This window comes from Sus scrofa, chromosome 14, assembly GCF_054392235.1.
Source record: "Sus scrofa isolate SSC_HxYL_T2T_F1_AM1 chromosome 14, Sscrofa_HxYL_maternal_Yorkshire_Landrace_v2.0, whole genome shotgun sequence".
NCBI classification, from domain to species: domain Eukaryota; kingdom Metazoa; phylum Chordata; class Mammalia; order Artiodactyla; family Suidae; genus Sus; species Sus scrofa.
In genome coordinates this window covers 163,853,942-163,873,433 of record NC_139396.1, presented here as the reverse complement: position 1 = coordinate 163,873,433, position 19,492 = coordinate 163,853,942, and the positions used below count along the sequence as shown (strand labels likewise).

General features: G+C 56.0%; 2 protein-coding genes and 1 long non-coding RNA gene across 9 annotated transcripts; 1 reads left to right on the top strand and 2 right to left on the bottom strand.

Annotated features, from left to right (window-relative positions):
- Window positions 1–1,582: 1,582 nt before the first annotated feature.
- LOC146397161 (uncharacterized) lies at window positions 1,583–4,044 on the bottom strand. Its single transcript, XR_014826891.1, has 2 exons — window positions 3,905–4,044; window positions 1,583–3,817 (listed from the first exon to the last, which is right to left on the bottom strand). It is a non-coding gene; the product is annotated as an uncharacterized LOC146397161 (long non-coding RNA).
- LOC100154934 (homeobox protein MSX-3) lies at window positions 2,739–11,853 on the top strand. Of its 2 annotated transcripts, XR_014826890.1 has the most exons (4): window positions 2,739–2,941; window positions 3,603–3,996; window positions 5,409–7,310; window positions 10,659–11,853. XR_014826890.1 is itself a non-coding variant. In XM_013994455.3 (3 exons), the coding sequence occupies exons 1-3, from the start codon at window positions 2,749–2,751 to the stop codon at window positions 5,458–5,460; spliced, it is 639 nt and encodes a 212-aa protein (XP_013849909.1). In that variant the 5' UTR covers window positions 2,739–2,748; the 3' UTR covers window positions 5,461–7,507. The 2 variants fall into 2 exon arrangements, 1 of the variants encoding a protein (XP_013849909.1); XM_013994455.3 differs by lacking the exon at window positions 10,659–11,853 and having other exon boundaries at window positions 5,409–7,507.
- ZNF511 (zinc finger protein 511) lies at window positions 11,785–19,471 on the bottom strand. Of its 6 annotated transcripts, none has more exons than XM_021073933.2 (6): window positions 19,297–19,471; window positions 19,011–19,084; window positions 18,545–18,746; window positions 18,263–18,387; window positions 15,723–15,869; window positions 11,785–12,283 (listed from the first exon to the last, which is right to left on the bottom strand). In XM_021073933.2, the coding sequence occupies exons 1-6, from the start codon at window positions 19,447–19,449 to the stop codon at window positions 11,950–11,952; spliced, it is 1,035 nt and encodes a 344-aa protein (XP_020929592.1). In that variant the 5' UTR covers window positions 19,450–19,471; the 3' UTR covers window positions 11,785–11,949. The 6 variants fall into 6 exon arrangements, with proteins under 6 accessions (XP_020929592.1, XP_020929594.1, XP_001926428.1 ...); XM_001926393.5 differs by lacking the exon at window positions 11,785–12,283 and adding an exon at window positions 14,338–14,696; XM_021073934.2 differs by lacking the exon at window positions 11,785–12,283 and adding an exon at window positions 15,252–15,633.
- Between the last annotated feature and the right edge of the window lie 21 nt (window positions 19,472–19,492).

Genomic DNA, 19,492 nt, shown 5'->3' with positions numbered 1-19,492 from the left:
TCCGAGCCTCATCTGCGACCTACACCACAGTTCATGGCCACGCCAGATCCCCGACCCACTGAGCGGGGCCGGGGATTGAACTCACATCCTCATGGATGGATACTAGTCAGGTTTGTTTTCTCTGCACCACACCAGGAACTCCTCCAAGCCTTAAGAGGAGGAGAATATCCATTTTAGTCCTGCACAGTTCCAAACTTGGCTGGATAAATCCTACTAAACAAAATCCATTCTCCAAATTCATCCCGCTACCCTGACCCCACTAAGGAAGGTCCTCGGGGCTTCCAACACCCCCATGTCTGTAATCGGCACTCATTTCTGGAAGCTAAGGATATGCTCACTGCCCATGAAGTCAGCACCAAGAGGAGACACTGGAACACAGCAGTCAAAGTGTCCGGGCCTTCGCTTGATCTGTCCCCTCGTGACTCAGAGCAAACTGCAGGAACAATGCCATTCGAACCAGGGACACTGCCTATGTAGATTGAGCGGGAGGTCTTTGGGGCTTTGGCATTGTTTCAAGGGCTCACCTGGGATGGGGGTGGGGGAGCACTGGCCTCAGCACCTACCAGCCTCAAGAATGGCCCGTGGCCCCACCTCCAATCCCAGAGCCCAGAGGGGCCACAGATGCCACCGGGCTGGAGACTTGTCTGTGCTCAAAACTGGGGTCTGGGCTTTGATGTCCAAGCTCAGGGCCCCACTCTCACCCCCATATCCTCCCTCCCTCCGCTGCTCCCCCGTGGGAGCCTGTGCCAGGCAGGGGCCTGGTCAGTGCTGGCCCAGCCTTGCCGTCAGGGGCGGATGCCAGTTTGGACCCTCAGGGAAGAGTGAGACTGTCCTGAAAGTCGGCCCTGCACCTGACCCCTGACCCCTGACTGGCCACCTGACCCCCACAGTCTAGACATGCCTCTAGGGAGTGCTGAGTGGACCTGGGGTAAGCGGGGGCAGTGGGCTGTCATCCTCACTAAAATTCTCCAGACATTCCAGGGAGTGCTTCCAAAGCAAGGGCTTTAATGATCTTCAATCAACTCCGAACATCTTTATTCCATCAGAAAGGGACAATCCGTCACGGAAAACGGAAAGAGCAGCTCTGGCCGCAGACAGAGCCCTGGCCCTGGAGGGGTTTGAGGGCTCCTTTCAGTCCTGCTTCTAAACTGTCATGGAAAAAACTTTCTGAATGAATTTCTCTAGACAAAGTGGTCCCCAAAGCTAGATTTCACTAAAGCAACCTTGGTTTTTCAAAAATAGACATGAAGAGGAGTTCTCATCATGGTGCAGCGGAGACGAATCCAACTAGGAACCATGAGATTGCGGGTTTGATCCCCGGCCTCGATTAGTGGGTTAAGGATTCGGCTTGCGGTGAGCTATGGCATAGGACACAGACTCGGCTTGAATCCTGCACTGCTGTGGCTGTGGTGTAGGCCGCCAGCTGCAGCTCCAATTAGACCCCCTAGCCTGGGAACCTCCATATGCCACGGGTGTGGCTGTAAAAAGTAAAACAACAACAAAAACCCCTAAAGTAAACATGCATCGAATTTGGTTGCCGGTCCTGTGTTCTGAGATAGTAATTGGACATAAAGTCGTCATCCGCAAACCAATTTCATGGTTTATTTTGAAACTCAGCCAGGGTTTCCTCCATGGAGGGAGGGAGTGGGGAGCAGGGCTTCTCTGCAGCACCCAAGAAGGTTTTTAAACCAAAGAGTCGTCTAGTTTTGGTAAAACAATCCGGATAAGTGCGTGCCTCTGTCCCGCCTTGGCTTCTCCTCCTCCGAGTCGTGGGGGACCTTCTCTGCCTGGTCTGGGGGCCCCGGGGGGTTTGGGGGTTAAGTCCCCCAACCGGGGGCTTTTCCCGGGTCTCAGGTTCCCGGTCTCTGGACAATTTCGCCCAGCAAGTGTGAAGCGAGAAAGGCTGACAGCCAATCCAACATCCAGAGATGGACTGGGGGCCCCTGACCAGGACCCGCCGGAAGGGTCCTGCCTGTGTCCCGGCCGTGCGTCCGAGGAGGTAAGAGGTCGGCCCCTCCGCCTTCCCCGCGGCTCCAGACCCTGTCTAGGGACCTTCGCTGGGCCCTGCTGTCTGCACCTGGGGTCAGGTAGCGGGACACCTGGGAGAGCTCCTAAAAAGCCACTCAGGGTCAGAGCACAGCGGCCCGACTTCAAGGTCATGGAAGCAGAATCCTCAGTCCGGGCGCAGCGTCCATGAAAAGCGGCCCCCAGGGTTCGGAGAGAGCGCCCGGGCCACGGCAGGCTCATGCCGAGGGTTCTGGCTCCGCGCTGGGGCGCAGGGGGAAGAGCAGCCGGCGAGCGACAGAGCGACAACACGGCAGGAGGCGCGGGCGCCGCGTCTCTGATGGCGCTGAACTCTCTGTGCCGCTGGAGCCGCGCGCGGTCACCGGCTTGCGCTCAACCAGGTCGCGCCCTCTCTGGGCTCCGCCGCGTGGGGAGGCCGGGGCCAGCTCCTCCTGCTCCACAGCTGCTCCAGCCGCCTGGGACAGGACCCAGGAGCGCAGCGCTCGGAATAGGACAGGCTGGCGCCGGGAGAGTGGAGCGCGCCAGGCGGGCGGGCCTGGGGAGCCAGGGTCCCGCCCCTCCCTGCCCGTCCTGCCTCCCGGGTCGGCGCAGCCAATGAGCGCCTAGATCTACGCTGCAGCGACCGCGCGATTGGACAGCCGACCACGACAGGGGCACCGCCCTTTTATAGGGCTCTGAGGGGCGGGGCGCCGCCGAGCCGGGGCCGTCTCGCCGAGTTTCGGCATGAACCCCGCTGGGCTCAGGACGTGCGGCGGGGACGGTGCGGGGCCCGGCCCGCTGCCCTTCAGCGTCGAGTCGTTGCTGGAAGCAGAGCGCGGGCTAGGCTCGGAGCCCACGGAACCCCGGGAGGAGAGGCCGCGGGGCGCCGCGGAACCCAGGACTTGGTTTCCGCTGGCCGCCCCCTCGTCCTCCCCACGTAAGTGCCCTGCCGCACGGTCCCAGGGTGCGAGAGGATCCCACCAAGCCCAAGGTCGGAGGACCAGGGCGGGAAGGGCGCTGTCCCTTGTAACTTTGGAGAGTAACCAGCCACTAAGGTGCGGCCTGAGCGCAGAGAAAGAACCAGCCCCCACGAGCCCGTCCGCCCCCTCCCGCGCGCGCGAGCCCTGCAGCTGCTCCCCGTCCCACGCCGATCAGGCTTCTGCTGTACCTTGGGGCGGAGCGCGCAACCCAAGACCCCGGGCTTCTTGTCTCAGATTCTCTCCTGCCGAGCACCCCTTCAGCCCCGTCAGTCCCCACGCGTGGTTAACTTCCGCTTCGCCGAGTCCCGCCTCTGCGGTTACCACTCAGTTCTTGCAGCGACTTCGCGCCCAGTCTCTCAGTTCGCCAAATGGGCAGAGGTCCCCCTCCCTGGGGCGCAGGGCCACCGATCTGGGGAACAGAGCCCGAGGCTACCGCGACGCGCCATCGCCCCTGTGCCTCGCTTCTCTTACCCCAGAGGCTTTGGAGGTCTCCTCTGAGGGCCGCGGTCACCCAGCCGCAACTTGCATCCGGCACCAGCCTTTGCGGTGATCCAGGAGTGCGGGAAAGGAGCGCGCGCTGCCGGGTCTCAGCGCCCGCTTTGTGCTCTTTACCCCCAGGCGCCCCCAGCCCCGCCCCCTGCCCCCTCCGGCCACACAAGAACCGCAAACCTCGGACGCCCTTCACCACCGCGCAGCTGCTGGCCCTGGAGCGCAAGTTCCGCCAGAAGCAGTACCTGTCCATCGCCGAGCGCGCTGAGTTCTCCGGCAGCCTGAGCCTCTCCGAGACGCAGGTCAAGATCTGGTTTCAGAACCGCCGAGCCAAGGCCAAGCGACTGCAGGAGGCCGAGGTGGAGAGGATGAAGCTGGCGGCCAGGCCGCTGCTGCACCCGTTTGCCCTGCCCTTCCCCCTGGGCACCCACCTGTACGGCTTCCCGGCGGTGTCCCGCGGTGCAGCAGGCTCCCTCCCGCAGGTACCGGGACGCCTCCCCTCGCCCCTGGCCGCCTACTGCAGGTATTACTTCTCCTAGGGCTGCGAAGCCGTGAGCCGGGGATCCCGCTGGGGAGGGAGGGCGAAGCCGGGACATGTTGGCTGCTGTCACCGGGGGCAACCCATCCCAGGGCCTGAGATGGGTCCCAGAGGGCAAGCGGTGCCCTCCGCCACAGCCTCTCCTGGGCTGCAGCACTGCTGCTACCCGTGCGCTGCAGGCATCTGGGCATTCTCTACATTTTTCAGGTTTTTGTTTTTGTTGTTAACAGCGTTATAATTGATGCCACAAGTCTGTTTGTGGGTAACATGTTCAAAACTGTTTTTAAAAAATCCTGTTTGTACCAAACTTTACTGAAAGACAGTGAGCATAGTTTCAGACACTGTCCTGGAAATGGACCAAAACAGAGCTTACCATTCTGTACAGAGCACCAGTTAGGTATTTGGAGGGTGACTGTGGGCCTGCCCGCCACACCCTTGCTTCCGCAGCTGCCTCTGCTCAGAACCTAGTGGACTGTTCGCGGCTGCAGCAGGAAACTGATTTCCAACAAAGAGATGACAGTCACCGTTTGGTGCCAGGACTGCTAATGAAACTTACTAGTTATTTTCACTACTAGGTGGCTCGTGGTAGTAACTGAATGGAAACTTTCACACTTGTTTCAGGGAATTTTTCCTGCTTTTTTTTTTTTAAACTAGAAAGCATCCTGGAGCCTGAGGCAAGATGCTCTGGGGGGAGGGGGCGTGTGTGTGAGTGTGCATAAGGCGTCCACTCGTGGGCCAGGCGGCCTTGGAGCCGTGGCCTCGGGGGATTGTGGGGCACACTCTCAGGCCTGGCTCTACCGCTTGCCTTGGGGGGGCAAAGCAGAAGCGAGACCAGGGTGAGCGGGTGTCCGGTGGGAAGAGGAGTCACAGTGCATGCACAGCAGGACTGGCGCACCAGGGGCCAGGTGTGACCAAAAGGCCGGGCCCTGAGTCACCGGGGCGGCAGTGGCTGGGGACCTGCTGGTCATCCTTCTGTTGCCGCTTGACAACGTGCTGAGTTAATTTGGGAAAATGACACCCAGGCACGAAGTGAAATGACGGTCCACCCCTCCGAGGGTCTGCAGGGTGGCCCCCAGCCCTCGCATTCAGGGCTGGGACGGCTGGGGGAAACCGCTCAGGGGCATCTCATGTTAGCTCCCCAGCCACCGGCTGGGCCCGAGGGCGCCTTGCCTAATGCCTCCCCTGCCCTCCCCATGGAGCTACAGACAGGCTCTGGCTGCAGACTCACTGGCCACGTGGGTGCAGGCCGCACGCTAACCATGGGGGAGGGGGACGCCAGGCCCTTCTCCCCCCGCAAGGACTGCAGGTCGCCGGGGGCCGAGGTCCTGCTGCCCCCAGGCGAGGCAGGTGTGGCTCCATGGGGAGCGAGGCTCACACTGCATTACTTGCCTTCATAGCCATCGTCCTCCCTATGTTCCTGGAAAAATGAAAAGTCATGATGAATTTTAAAGGGAAGTTGACCCAGTTACTGAAGTGTGCTGCGAAGGCCTGGTGGCGGGAAGGGGGACGGAAGCCAGACGCCGCCCATCCCGCCCGAGGTGTGTCCCGGTGAGGCCTGAGCCTGTGCTCTTTAAACTCAGAGCCCGACTCCAGTTGGATTCCTGAGGGGACAGGCCCGCCTGTGGTCTGTAATTGTGCCAGAGACAGTGCGTGGGTTCCACTGCACCAGGGGAGCCAGCCAAGGGGCCGAGGGGAGCGACCCCCCCCCCGCGTCTCCCCGGCGCCTGCGCGGGCACTCGGATCCTTTACACCCTGGAGCCCCCACAGCCAGGGCTGGAGGAGGCTTCGCTGCATCAGTTTGCCACGTGTCTCTCCATGACCAGTTCTGTCCGGGACACCCACCTGGGAGCGGCCCCACCCAGGTCCCCACTGAGCCGGTCCAGAGACCTTTGTCTGACTCAGGGCTCGGCACCCAGACCACCGAAGGGGGGTTGAGGCTCTGTGCGCCCGGAGCCCCTGAGAGCCCACCAGCTGGGTGCCCTTGCTGGGCAAGGCAGAGGCAGACGTCCAAGACCAAGAAATCCCCCCTTCCTGAGCGGGCTCCTGCCTGGGGCCGGGGCACTGCCAGCTTCCTCCTTCAGCCACTGTGTCTCCAAGGCCTGGGGGCTGCCCCGAGCCGGCCGCAGCCAGGGTGGGAGAACTCCCCCTCAGGACCCCGCACAGAAGGGTTCGAACTCAGTCCTGGCATCCACACCATTCCCGGTGGCGGCTGTTGGAGTCGGAGACAGCAGCTCTGCCAGCTGGACGGGGGCTGGCGGGCAGTTCAGGGCAGTCCGTGCCTCTTGGAGGTGCAGGGGTCAAAGTGGGGAAGGTGGGGACTGTGGAGAACCCGGACAGAGACCCTGCCAGCAAGCCTAGTGTTGGGGGACTGCCCTGGGGCTCCCAGGTCAGCGTCACCTCAGCAAGGGTGGCAGGGTCCAGGTTGGGCAGATCCATCACTGGTTCCTGGGTGGGGTCAACCTGGGCCCCCAGGGCCCCTCCTGGCACAGGAAGCTTGAAGGCCTCTGCTGGTCCTCAAACCAGCCTTGCCTGCTCTGTGTCTGGGGGTGCTGCTCTCGGCCCACCCCGGGAGTGGACCCCAGGCCGCAGGTCTTGTGCCTGTGGACACTCGGGGTGGGGGGTGTCAGTCCTATGTCGGTACCTCTGGGGGAGGGACTCTGCAGTCTGTCCATGGATCTCAAAGGATCTAAAACAGTCGTTGTCAGGAGGGTAGCGGCCTCCTTGTGGCCTCCTAAAAATACAACTCTGGGTGCTTCTAAGCTGGGTCCTGGGACTGTGGCATCCACTGTTCTTGTCACATGTGGGATTTCATGTGTGCTTTTGTGGGTATGAAACATTTCATGGAGTCCTCCTGTGGCCCAGAGGGTCAAGGATCTGGTGCCACTGCAACGGCTTGGGCACAGTCCAAAAAAAAAGTCATAACAAGAAAAGATTATTTAGGCACTACTTCGTCCACACAGGCGGTAAGATGCTTGGGGTTGAAGACTAATCCCTGATGCCAGGTGTCAGCGACATGGCCAGGGGCTGGCAGAGGCAGGCTCTCTGCTGCCCCCACCTCCCAGTCCCAAGTCCGTGCACGCCTTCAGGAAGGATTTCTGGAAAAGTGACCGCAGTTTCCCTGGTGTGACAGCACAAAATGCCAGCCAGGTGGCCTAAAGCTCTGCTACTCTCATTTTGACTTTTAAAAAAAGTGTTTCAAGAGTTCCTGTCATGGCTCAGTGGAAACGAATCTGACTAGCATCCATGAGGACGCAGGTTCGATCCCTGGCCTCACTCAGTGGGGTTAAGGATCTGGCATCGCCATGAGCTGTGGTGTAGGTCGCAGCTGCAGCTCCAATTGGACCCCGAGCCTGGGAACCTCCACGTGCCTTGGGTGCAGCCCTAAAAAAAAAAAAGACCAAAAAAAGTGTTTCATTTTCCTAAATATACAGTTTTTGCTATTTCTGATACTCAGTAAGTTATGCTGTATTTCCATCGACCAGACCATTAAGAAAAATAATCATACAGCAAATGAATGGACATGGCCAGTGGTGGTAAGAGGCTCAATTTCAGAGGCCAGTGAAATGTGGACAAGAGCTGTCCCAGTACACGCACGAAGCAGGTCTTTTCAAAACCACACCAAACAGCGACATTATTACTCTAAACATTCAGGAGATGTGACTTTTTCCCGATTTACTTTGAGAATTTGTAGAAGAGGAACCACGTACTCACCCCACCCTCAGTGAGCGCCTGTCTCCACAACTCGGGGTGATAACTGCTGCACCCAGAGTCCAGAGGCCGCGCCCAGGATCCTGCAGCTCTGGGGCCAGGGAGAACCGGGTCCTTACGTCCTCACCGGGGTAGGCAGTCGTTTGGGGTTGCTGTTCGTGGAGCTGCAACTGAATGCAGAGCTACCCACCTCTTCCCTCTTGTTCTGACCCGCCGGCTGACAAAAGCCTGCAGTGTGAGGGTGGATAGAAGTCTCCAGAAGGGGCGTCTTTGTCTTATTCTTGCTTTTTAAAGGAAATACTTCTAACATTTCGCCATAAGCACGATATGTGCGGTGAATTTTTCAAAATACTTTCTCAGGCAACCTAGGTTCCCTCCTGCCACGCGACAACAGAAGTTTTGTCATCAGTGGAGGTTGCAGTTTATTTAGCAAACGCTTTTCCTGTGTGTACAGACGTGATGGACTGCGTTCCCCTCCAGCTGCTACTGTGGTAAATTCTAGTGGGAAGTCTGATTTGCTCACATCCTTTCCGGTTCTTGCTATCATCTGACGTCGTGACTCCAGCTTAGTGGGCGTGAGGTCAAGGGCTTTAACGTGTTCTCCCTGATGGTCAACGACTATGTTCCCATGGGCTTTGGCCACTTATATATCATCTGCAGAGTAGCCTCTGTTTAGGCCCTTTGCCTTTTTTTTTTTTTTTTTTTTTGGTATTTTTAGGGCTGCACCTGCAGCATGTGGGGGTTCCCAGGTTAGGGGTCAAAACGGGGCTGTAGCTGTCGGCCTACGCCTCAACCACAGCAACACAGGAACCGAGCCACGTCTGCGACCTACACCACAGCTCAGGGCAACGCCGGATCCTTAACCCACTGAGGGAGGCCAGGGATCGAACCCATGTCTTCACGGATACTACGCAGGTCGTCACTGCTGAGCCACAACAGGAACTCTTTTTCCACTCTCTTGATGGTGTCCTTTGAAGCACTAAATATTTTAGCTTTGATCAAATCCAATTTATCTGTTTTACATTTTGTTGCTTGTGCTTTTGGTGTCACACAGAAGAATCCTTTGCCAAATCCAAGATCGTGGAGATTCACTCCACATTTTTATCTCTTACACTAAGTCTTTGATTCATTTTGAGTTAACTTCTGAGTATTTGGGAGCTAAGGGTCCAACTTGATTCTTTCGCACGTGGTTATCCAGTTACCCCACAACCGTTTGCTGACAAGACTCTTCTTCCCAGTTAGATGGTCTTGGCTTTCTGTCAAACAACACTTGACTGTCAGTGTCGGGGTCCATCCCTGGACCCCCGTTCTAGCCCTCTGGACTCTATCTGTCCTTCTGCCAGTACCACAGTGACTGGATCACTGTTGCTTTGTAGCAAGTTTTGAAACTCTTTTTTTTTTTTTGGAAACATTCTTATTTTGTTCTTTCCAGAAGGTTTTGACTTTTCTGGGTCCCTGGCAATTCCATGTAAATTTCAGAATTAGACTGTCAATTTCTAAAAAGAAGTCCACTGGGATTCTGGTGAAGATTGCATTGAATTTGTAGATCAGACAATGTTTTAGGAAATATTCTTATTTTAACAGTGTTAAATCATGAGCATGAGAGGTTTTTTATCAATTATTTAGATCTTCTGTTTCTCTGAACAATATTCTGTAATTTCTAGGGTAAAGCTTTGCTTTTTTTGTTGTTGCTAAATTCAGTCTTAAGTATTTTATTCTTTTTGATGGTAATGAAATTGTTTTCTTTGGAGTTCCCTTTGTGGCTCAGCAGAAAACAAACCCAACTAGCACCCATGAGGACACAGGTTTGAGCCCTGGCCTTGCTCAGTGGGTTAAGGGTCTGGCGTTGCCGAGAGCTGTGCTGTAGGTTGCAGACGTGGCTCGGATGTGGATTTGCTGTGGCTGTGGTGTGGGCCGGCGGCTGCAGCTCTGATTAGACCCCTAGCCTGGGAACCTCCACATGCTGTGGGTTCAGCCCTTAAAAGAGCAAAACAAAATTGTTTTATTTTTTTTTAAGTGAAAGGAGGCAGAATATGGTTCATCTGAAGGTGAGAGCAGCCTGGGATTGTTTTCTCAAGGCCATTTTTGGGTTGTTCATTGCAAGTGTGTAGAAAGATAACTGATTTTGTGTATTGATCTTTTTTTTTTTTTTTTTTTTTTTGCCTTTTCCAGGGCTGCACCCACGACATATGGAGGTTCCCAGGCTAGGGGTCTAATTAGAGCTATAGCTGCCGGCTTGCAGCACAGCCACAGCAACACCAGATCCGAGCCACGTCTGCGACCTACACCATAGCTCACGGCAACGCTGGATCCTTAACCCACTGAGCGAGGCCAGGGATGGAACCCACAACCTCATGGTTCCTAGTCAGATTCATTAACCACTGAGCCTCGATGGAACTCCCTGTGTCTTGGTATTTCATCCTGCAAACTCCTGAGTTCGTTTATTAGTTCTAATCATTTTTCAAAGCGCTCCTTAGGACTTTTCACATACCAGGTCATGTCATCTGTGAATAGAAATCAAATGTTTCTTCCTTTCCAATCTAGATCCTTTTTCTTTTTCTTTTCTTTTTCGCCTCATTACCCTGGCCAGGACCTCAGTGCCATGTTGGCCAGAAGCAGCAAGAGCATACCCTTGCCTTGTTCCTGGAAGCATCCAGCCACTCGGCACTAAGCGTGATGTGAGCTCTGGGGTTTTCATAGATGCCGTTATCAGACTAAGGAAGTTCCCTTCTCCCCTTGTTTGCTGAGTGTTTTTATCATATAAACGTGTTGGATTTCATCAAATGATTTTTTTTTTTGTCTTTTTGCTATTTCTTTGGGCCACTCCCACGGCATATGGAGGTTCCCAGGCTAGGGGTCTAATCGGAGCTGTAGCTGCCAGCCTACGCCAGAGCCACAGCAACGCAGGATCCGAGCAGTGTCTGCGACCTACACCACAGCTCACGGCAACGCCGGATCGTTAACCCACTGAGCAAGGGCAGGGACCAAACCTGCAACCTCATGGTTCCTAGTCGGATTCGTTAACCACTGCGCCACAACGCCACAACGGAACTCCTCGTCAAATGATTTTTCGGCATCGTCTGAGATGATTGTGTGCTTTTTGTTTTTTATTCTGTTGATATGATGTGTTATACTCATTGTTTTTCTGATGTTAAACCAATCTAGAATTCCTGGGATGAACCCCCCCCTTAGTCACAGTGTGGAATTCTTTTTATATGTTGCTGCATTTGGTTTGCTAACGTGTGTGGAGGATTTTTGCATCGATACTTACAAGCAATATTGGAGTATGTTTTCTCTAATGATACCTTTGTCTGGTTTGGTAACACACGGATCGTGGACATAGGCAAGGAGTTGGGACGTATTCCCTCCTCCTTGGTTTTTAGGGAGTTTTTGAAAAACTGGCTTTAATTCTTTCTTTCCCCCACCATAGCGTGCAGCAGCCTGCTGCGGGAGCTCATTTCCCAGACCAGGGATTGAACCGGGGCCACAGTGGTGAAAAGGCCACAGCCTAACAGCTAGACCACTGGGGAACTCCCGACGTTAATTCCTCCTTAACTATTTGGTAGAAATGGTGAAACTATCTGGTCCTGAACTTTATGGGTCGTTACGGGTAGTTTTTTCTTCTTTTTCCTTTTAGGGCTGCACCTGCAGCATATGGAAGTTCCCGGGCTAGGGGTCAAATTGGGGCTGCAGCTGCCAGCCTACAGCCGCCTTGCCACAGCCTCAGCAACAGGGGATCTGAGCCGCACCCGTGACCTAAGCCCCCGTGCATCAGTGCTAGATCCTTAACCCACTGAGCAAGGCCAAGGATTCAACCGAGTCCTCACAGTGTCAACGCTGGGTCTTTAACCTGCTGAGCCACGCAGGACACTGGACAGTTTTCCGTGAGCGCTTTGAATCTGTCATCCTGCTGCTTTCTGGCCTCTCTTACGACTGGTGGGAATTCAGCAGTTACTTTTACTGGGGTTCCCTTGCAAGTAATGTGTTGTTTTGGTCTCATTTTCCAGATTTTTTCTTGTTTTTGACTTCTAGCATGTTATTCTGATGTGTCTGGGATTTATTCTATTTGGAATTCATTGAAATTCATGAATGTATAGGTTGTTTTTCAATAAATTTGAGTTTTTATTAATTTTATTTATTTATTTTTGTCTTTTTGTCCTTTTTAGGGCCGCACTCGTGGCACATGGAGGTTCCCAGGCTAGGGGTCTAATCGGAGCTGTAGCCACCGGCCTACACCACCACAGCAACGCCAGATCCGAGCCGCGTCTGTGATCTACACTGCAGCTCACGGCAACGCCAGATCCTTAACCCAACGAGGCCAGGGATCGAACCCTCAACCTCATGGAGGCTAATCAGACTCCTTTCTGCTGCGCCACGACGGGGACTCCAAGTCGAGTTTTCATCCATTATGTCTTCAATTTTTCTTTGATGGGGGGTTCTAATAGCCTGGTCTGTCCCACGACCCTCTCGTCCTCTCCCGGGAGTCTCCAGCGGCAGGAATGTGCTCGTCCCCCTTAAGTCTCCTGTCCCTGCCCATGTGGTTTCAGGCGGCCAGGTCCCCAGCCTGAAGGAAAACAGAAAAGAGGAACCCTCACCCCTCAGGGGGACAGTCACTAAGGTGCAGGGAGCACGGGGCCTTCGGAACACGCCAGAGGGTAACCCTGGCCAGAACTCCTCAGCTGCTTCCGCAGCTCCTCGCCTGTTCAGAGGGTTCCAGAAAGAGAAAAAGGAGAAAGCACGGGAGACCCCTGGTAGTCCCCTATGGGCCACCGAAATGTGGTCTCTGCACACAGGTGGACAGAGAGTCTCAAGCGAGGTGGAGCAAAGACAGGTGTATTGAGGCAGGAGACACCGTTCACACGGCGGGCCGACGTCCCTATCGTCGGGAGAGCCGGCTGGGCGCAGGGCCGGGTCTGTGTGTGCAGCCAAAGAGGCGCGCGGGGTGGTCCTGCCACACACCTGCTGACCTGCCGGGCGGCTGGGGGCTCATGCTGCCCTCCAGGGGAGGAGGTGAGGAGTGGGCCACACCCCGGTGCTGGCGGGGGCAGGAAGGAGAGGTTGCTGGGGTGGGAACACTGCAGCAACGACAGCGCGACCCGTGGGCTGATGAGGGTCTGGCAGTTCTTATCTTGGCCCTAGAGGCTTTTTGAGTTTTTGAGTTCCTTGGAGAAGCCCTGAAGTCCCACAGATCTTTTTTTAGGAAAAGCAATTTCTCTTTACTTTCGTCTCTATATGATGAGAGCTGTCACAACCTTTCCTTTAATTCTGTAATCCCTGTTTCATTTAGTTCTGAGAAGACGGTTTTTATTTTATTTTACTCATTTTTTACGGCTGCACCCTCAGCACGTGGGCATTTCCAGGCCAGGGGTCCAATGTGAGCCACGGCTGCAACCTAAGCTGCAGCTACAGCAATGCCAGACCCTTTACCCCACTGGGTCATGCTGGGGATCGAGCCAGCACCTCTGCAGCAACCTGAGCTGCAGCAGGTGGATTCTTTACGGACCGCACCCCAGGGGCACTCCTGTAGTGGCTCCTTCAAAGTCTTTTCTGATAGATTTAAAAAACAATGACTGGAGTATAGTTGACTTAAAATACTGAATTAGTTCTAGCTGCACAGCAAAGTAAACCAGTTAGTCGTATAAACATATCCATTCTTTCCAGATGCTTTCCCATGTGGGCCGCCACAGAATACTGAAAAGATGTGCCTGCCTCTCTGGTAGATTTAAATCCTGTGGCGCTCACAGGCACCTTTCGTTGTTTGCTTTTGCAGGTATACGGGCTGTGTATTCCTGTTTCTTTGCAGGCCTCGTAATTTTAGTTGGAAGCTGGATGTCAGACACGACGTGTTGTGGCCACTCTGGGCACGGGTCTCCCTCCTCTGGGCCTTACTGTTATCTGCTTGCTTGCTTTTAGCGACTGGCGGGATTTCTGCAGTGAACACCATCCCCAACCCCGGCCCCAGTGTTAAGCCCCTCAGTGGCCCTGCACAACCCTCAGCCAAGGCTGGTGTCGCTCAACCCAGAGTCTCCGGTCACCTCTCTGCATCGAGACACAGGGACTTGTACCCAAGTGTCTCCTTACGCACCTGACACCACTGGTGAGCTGCATCCTGTGGGTGCCACCGGCAGTCTCTGTGCCAGGGCTCATGGACCAGCGCCGGCTGCCTCGGGCCACGCCCGGAGCCCCAAGAGGAGCAGGCAGGAGGCACCATGGGACCTAGGTTTTGGGGGCAGAGGCTGGGGCAGTGGGGGTGCAGGCCTGACCGGGGCCCTGAGGTTATCAAAACCGCTGGGCAGCAGCCCGTGGGGGTCTGCGCACCCCCTCCCCTGGCTGAGCCACCTCGGGACCCTCCTGGGGGGCTCTGCCCGCAGGGCTCCTCCCCACCCAAGCGGGAGGCCTCCCTGGTCTCAGCACCAAGCACAGGTGAGAGCGAGCCAGCCAGCTGCACCCCCGTCCTGCTGTGCCCCCATCCCACTGCAGCCTCCCGGGCTCCGAGCCATCTGTCGGCAGCCTCTGGAAAGCGGCCGATGAGGACCGACCCTCGCCGCGCATCACCACCTGTGCCCCCCTCCACCCACACCGTCACCGTCACCCAGCGCAGAATGACAACCAGAGCCCTCAATGGAAACGTTTACTTCAAGTGTTTAAAAAGGAACGTCCCAGGGTGCCCCACCCGCGAGGGGGAGGGAGTTGGGGAATCAGGGTCACTCCCGGAACCCTCAGGTCCCCCACCGCTTCCGACCTGGCCACCAGCCTCCTTCAGTCAGTCCCCTGGGGACCGAGACACCCAGGGTGCAGGGCCAGGGCCCAGGGGCCACACGGAGGCGCGAGGAGGGTAGGGTGACACGGGCTCCCGCGAAGCGGCCGCCCCCAGCGGATGCGGAGCCTCCTCCCGCCTGGATCACTGCTTGCTCCTCTTCTTGGAGCTTTTAAACCCGCGTGAGGCACCTTGACCGAAGCAGATGGTGGAAGGGACCCTGAAACGGAGACCCCTTCACCCTGAGCTGCAGCGCTTTCCCCGCAAATGGCCCACTTCGCAGCAGGGGTCTGGTGGGGGCTTTACTGCTGCTCCGGAAGCTCCCTCTTCCCCCGGGAAACTGCAGGGGGTGCCTCACCCTTGCCCGATCCTCCCAGGCCCAGGCAGCCCCCACCCGGCCGGCCTGCAGTGCACCTGTTCCCATGGGCAATGCCCCCAGGGCCAACCTCATCAGCAGGGCTCCCAGGCTCAGGCTTCCTGCCCCTCTGTCCAGGTGAAACCGAATCCACCCACCGGTGCCCTGGACTCATTCTCGGGCCAAAGTCTGGGCAACTAGGTAAGGGGGGCTGAGAGACAGGAGTGCTTCTTCCCGCTGGATTTGTCGAATTTTTTTTTTTTCAACTGTACCCCCAAATTAGACTTTTTTTCTTTTTTTTTTTTTTTTTTTTGCTTTTTTAGGGCCACACCTTCAGCACATGGAGGTTCCCAGGCTACGGGTTGAATCAGAGCTACAGCTGCTGGCCTGCAACACGGGAAACAAGCTGAATCTGTGACCTACACCACAGCTCATGGCAACACCGGATCCTTAACCCGCTGAGCGAGACCAGGAATCAAACCTGTGTCCTCATAGATACTAGTAGGATTCGTTTCTACTGGACCACAACGGAAACTCCCCTCCGAATTAGATGTGAAATCAACTTTAACCCAATACCAGCACAGTTAACACCAGGCAGATGTGTAGGCTGTACCCCGAGCAGTTGCACACCAGGTCTCTCTGTCCCACCTCAGGCCCCCGTGGCAGGGGCACGCTCCGTGCTCCCTTCTGGTGCTGCTGGACCCCGGGCAGAGCAGCAAGGGAAGCAGGTGGCTCAAGGCAAGCGGCAAGGGTCAGGCTTTCACCTCCCTCTGAAGCCAACGCTCCAACCCAGCAGCAGTTTCTTTCAGAGAGAACACCGGCCCAGGGTCAATCCCAGAACTCTCCAGAAGCACACGTTCAGACCTGCTTCGGAAAGATGCTAACACTGACCTGTGGCCGTAGGCCCGCTTCTCTCCCGAGGGTTCTGGAGAGGGCTCCAGGTGTTCAGAACAGACTTCCATGGCGTCTCCTTGCGACGTCACCCCATCGTCCACCAGGGCCTCTGCTGGCACCTGCGTGGCCCCGGGCGTGGCTGGGCTGGAGAGGGCAGGGGATGAGGTGCTCCGAGGTCTCCGCTCCTGCAGCCCTCGGCTTCCCCCAGAAGTGAACTTGTGAAGCTACTCTATGACCCTTTGGTCAGAGGACAATTTTCGGGCTTCCAGGACAAGGAGACACGAATGTGCACGGGGTAACCGCCACGCTTTCTGCGCTCAACTGAAACATCACACTTCATCTTCTTCGTTTTAGAATTTCAAGTACGACTTGTTCAAGTTACAGCTAAGGATCCCAAACCCCAAGGAGGTTGCAGAATAAACAAATATCCAATTTGTAGAGATAACAGCACCCAGATTCAACCTCATTGCTTTTCTTTTTTTTTCTTTTTGGTTTCTAGGGCCGCACCCGCGGCATGTGGAGGTTCCCAGTCTAGGGGTCTAACGGGAGCTACAGCTGCCGGCCTACACCACAGCCACAGCAACGCTGGATCCATAAGCCACTGAGCGAGGCCAGGGATCAAACCCACAAGCTCGTGGCTCCTAGTCGGATTTGTTTCCATTGAGCCACAAGGGCAACTCCAACCTCACTTATTTTCTTTCTTTCTTTTTCAATTTTTTGGTCGCCCCATGGCAAATGGAGCTCCCAGGCCAGGGATCAGATCAGAGCCATCACTGCAGATCCTTAACCCACTGTGCCAGGCTGGGGATCGAACCTCCACCCCAGTGCTCCCAAGATACCGCCAATCACATTGCACCACAGCGGGAACTCTCAGCCTCACTCGTTTTCTTAAACATGAAGTTACTGAAGCATGAGGTTTCTCAATGTTTTTGTTTTTGCTGCACCTGCAACATTCGAAGTTCCCCGGCCAGGGTTTGAACCCAAGCCATGGCAGTGACAGTGCCAAATCCTTACCACTGGGCCACCAGGGAACTCCTCACACTTCACGTTTTAAAAACAGTATTCTCAGAGTTCCTGCCGTGGCTTAATGGTTAACAAATCTGACTAGGAACCATGAGGTTGCGTGTCCGATCTCTGTCCTCGTTCAGTGGGTTAAGGAGCCGGCATTGCTGCGAGCTGTGGTGTAGGTCACAGACACGGCTCAGACCCCCGTTGCTGTGGCTCTGACATAGGCTGGTGGCTACAGCTCCAATTAGACCCCTAGCCTCAGAACCTCCATATGCCGTGGGTGTGGCCCTAGAAAAGACAAAAATGAATAAATAAAATATAAATAAAAACAGTATTCTCGTACTATCGCATGGTAAATGAAACCCCAAAACACCAAACATCTCTCCGTGACAAACATGGAGAAGTTTACTAAGGTCAAGTCTGCTAAGGTCAGGTCTACTAAGGTCAAGGTCAAGTTTGCTAAGATCAACCATACAACAGAACGTCTCCTCCTAATGTCAACATCTCAACTTAGCCACGTGGGAACTTCCTCCTTAAAACCATGCCTTAGAAAGAAAGACGCTACCGCATACTCAAGACTTTATAAAAATCTCCTACACTGGAGTTCCCGTCAGGGCGCAGTGGAAACGAATCTGACTAGGAATCATGAGGTTTCGGGTTCAATCCCTGGCCTCGCTCAGTGGGTTAAGGATCAGACATTGCTGTGGGCTGTGGTGTAGGCCGCAGATGCAGCTCGGATCCTGCATTGCTGTGGCTGTGGTGTAGGCCGCAGCTGTAGCTCCCATTAGACCCCTAGCCTAGGAATTTCCATATGCCATGGGTGTGGCCCTAAAAAGCAAAAAAAAAAAATAAAATAAAATCTATATTAAAGTGGGTTCTCCCAATTATTCTATTTTAAACAGCAAAGACCTACCTAAGGGCAACAATTTAGTCGGAACAGATTCAATCAATGCAACTTGTAGATAATTGTGAAGCTTCACCTGAGAGCATCAGTTAACAAAAGAGCAAAGGAACAATATGAATAGAAGAGTTATTCCCCAAAACACTTCCCACATCACATCTGAACAATGACATGTGATACGTGGCTTTGTTGTCAGCTTTGTAAACCCATGCTTATGTGACACATGAAAAGCCAAAGGGCCTCACCTGAGGTGGGGCTCGCAGCCTGGGACACGTCCCCAAAGGTCCGCATCAGTGATGGAGCAGAGGGGATAAGCCAGGTGGGGTGAAGTGAGAGGGCAGAGGGACGTGGTGACACTCCTGCCTGCCTGGCACACCCTGTGATGGTGCTCAGGTGCTCCCAGCAGAGACCTGGGCTGCCGGGTTCTCTCTGTCCTGTCCTCCCTGCACGGGGGTGGCCCACACAGCCACCCTAGCTGCTTAACTCCTCTGGGTTAATGGCTCCCTCTTGTCCACTTCTGTTGCCTGCAACCACACGAGATGCCAGGGGACACGGATACCCTTAAAGTTTACGTACTCGGAGGTTCTCCTAAGCTCGAGAGGCGCCTTCCTCGCACACCGTTACCTACCCTTTGCTCTTCCTCGGTTTATCGAAGCGGAAGTCTGCGGGGTAGAGGTGACCAGTCACCAGGTGCTCCTTCCTGTCTCTGCTGGTTCTGAACCTCTCTGGGCAGCCCTCCACCAAGCACTGATACTGCAACGGAAACAGCGTCACCCACCCTGATCCTAGTGGCTGCCACACCCCCGCCTTGCTGTGCTTCAACCCCAGGCTCTGGTACCCCGAGGCACAGGGCTAGGAACAAGCCCTCGTGATGACTGCCCGTGGCCTCGGTGGGCAAGACGTCACCCACCATGTCCTGCCGCTCGGCCAAGATCTGGAACAAGGAGTCGTGCCACTCCAGAATGTGGGTGTCCAGCAGGTGTCCAGAGGGGAAGGCCCGCTTGCAGAAGGAGCAGACGTTCCTGTGCAGCGTGTGGTAGTGGTGCTCGTAGTCCTCCAGGACATCAAACACCTGGCAGCAGCCAGCCACGTGACAGGTGAACTCGGGCACCCTGGCGAAGGACAGAACCTCAGGCTCCCTGTCACAGTTCCCCTTTAGGTTGCCCGACAAAGCTTCGGATTTCCTCTCGCAATCCCAAATCCTAGTTTCAGAACAATTAGCCTTTCATAGACCAGCTAGGCCGAGGTGAGGGCAGCCACGCAGGCTTGGTCGGTGGTCCAGGCTGAGGGGCAGCAAGGGCACCTGAGGAGGGGCGGGAAGACGGAGGGGCGAGGAGAAGACAAGAAGGGGATACGTGCGGGGCCACTGCGCTCACCTGGGCCTCTCGGGTGCCCCGGCCACCTGCGTAAGCACATCCTGGAGGTAGAGGTGCCGCTGCACGTCCCCGTCCTGCAGGAGACAGCCCCGTGAGCCCTGACTCCGCCTACCCGCCCGGGTCCCCCGGCTCCGGCCCTCGGCCCCGCCCGGAGCCTTAGCTCCTTGACGGAAAAATCTGCGCCCGCCCCGGCCCCGCCTCGAGCTCTTGGTCCCGCCCACAGCCCCGCCCCCAGGGCGCTGGCCCCGCCCCTCACAACTGCCCTCTCCCTCCTCGGCTCACGAACCTCGAAGAACTCGTGCTCCCGTGGGAAGCGCACCTGGCGCGCCGCGAAGGTGAAGGGAGCGGCCCCGGCCGCGGGGTCCCGCTCCACGGGCAGCGGCTCGGCCGCCCCGGCGGCCCCCGCCAGGCGGACGTGCAGCGCGGGCGGCAGCTGCATCGCCCAGCGAGCCGGCGCCCCCACGGCCTGTCGGCCACCGTCC

Excerpts from the sequence above, each read along its gene's own strand:
- ZNF511 (XM_021073933.2), bottom strand. The coding sequence starts at position 19,449 with ATGCAGCTGCCGCCCGCGCTGCACGTCCGCCTGGCGGGGGCCGCCGGG. Across the intron at positions 18,747-19,010 it reads GGGGCACCCGAGAGGCCCAG|GGTGCCCGAGTTCACCTGTC; the intron begins GTGAGCGCAGTG and ends GTCCTTCGCCAG. Across the intron at positions 18,388-18,544 it reads TGGCCGAGCGGCAGGACATG|TATCAGTGCTTGGTGGAGGG; the intron begins GTGGGTGACGTC and ends TTTCCGTTGCAG.
- LOC100154934 (XM_013994455.3), top strand. The coding sequence starts at position 2,749 with ATGAACCCCGCTGGGCTCAGGACGTGCGGCGGGGACGGTGCGGGGCCC. Across the intron at positions 2,942-3,602 it reads CGCCCCCTCGTCCTCCCCAC|GCGCCCCCAGCCCCGCCCCC; the intron begins GTAAGTGCCCTG and ends CTTTACCCCCAG. Across the intron at positions 3,997-5,408 it reads CCCCTGGCCGCCTACTGCAG|CCATCGTCCTCCCTATGTTC; the intron begins GTATTACTTCTC and ends TTGCCTTCATAG.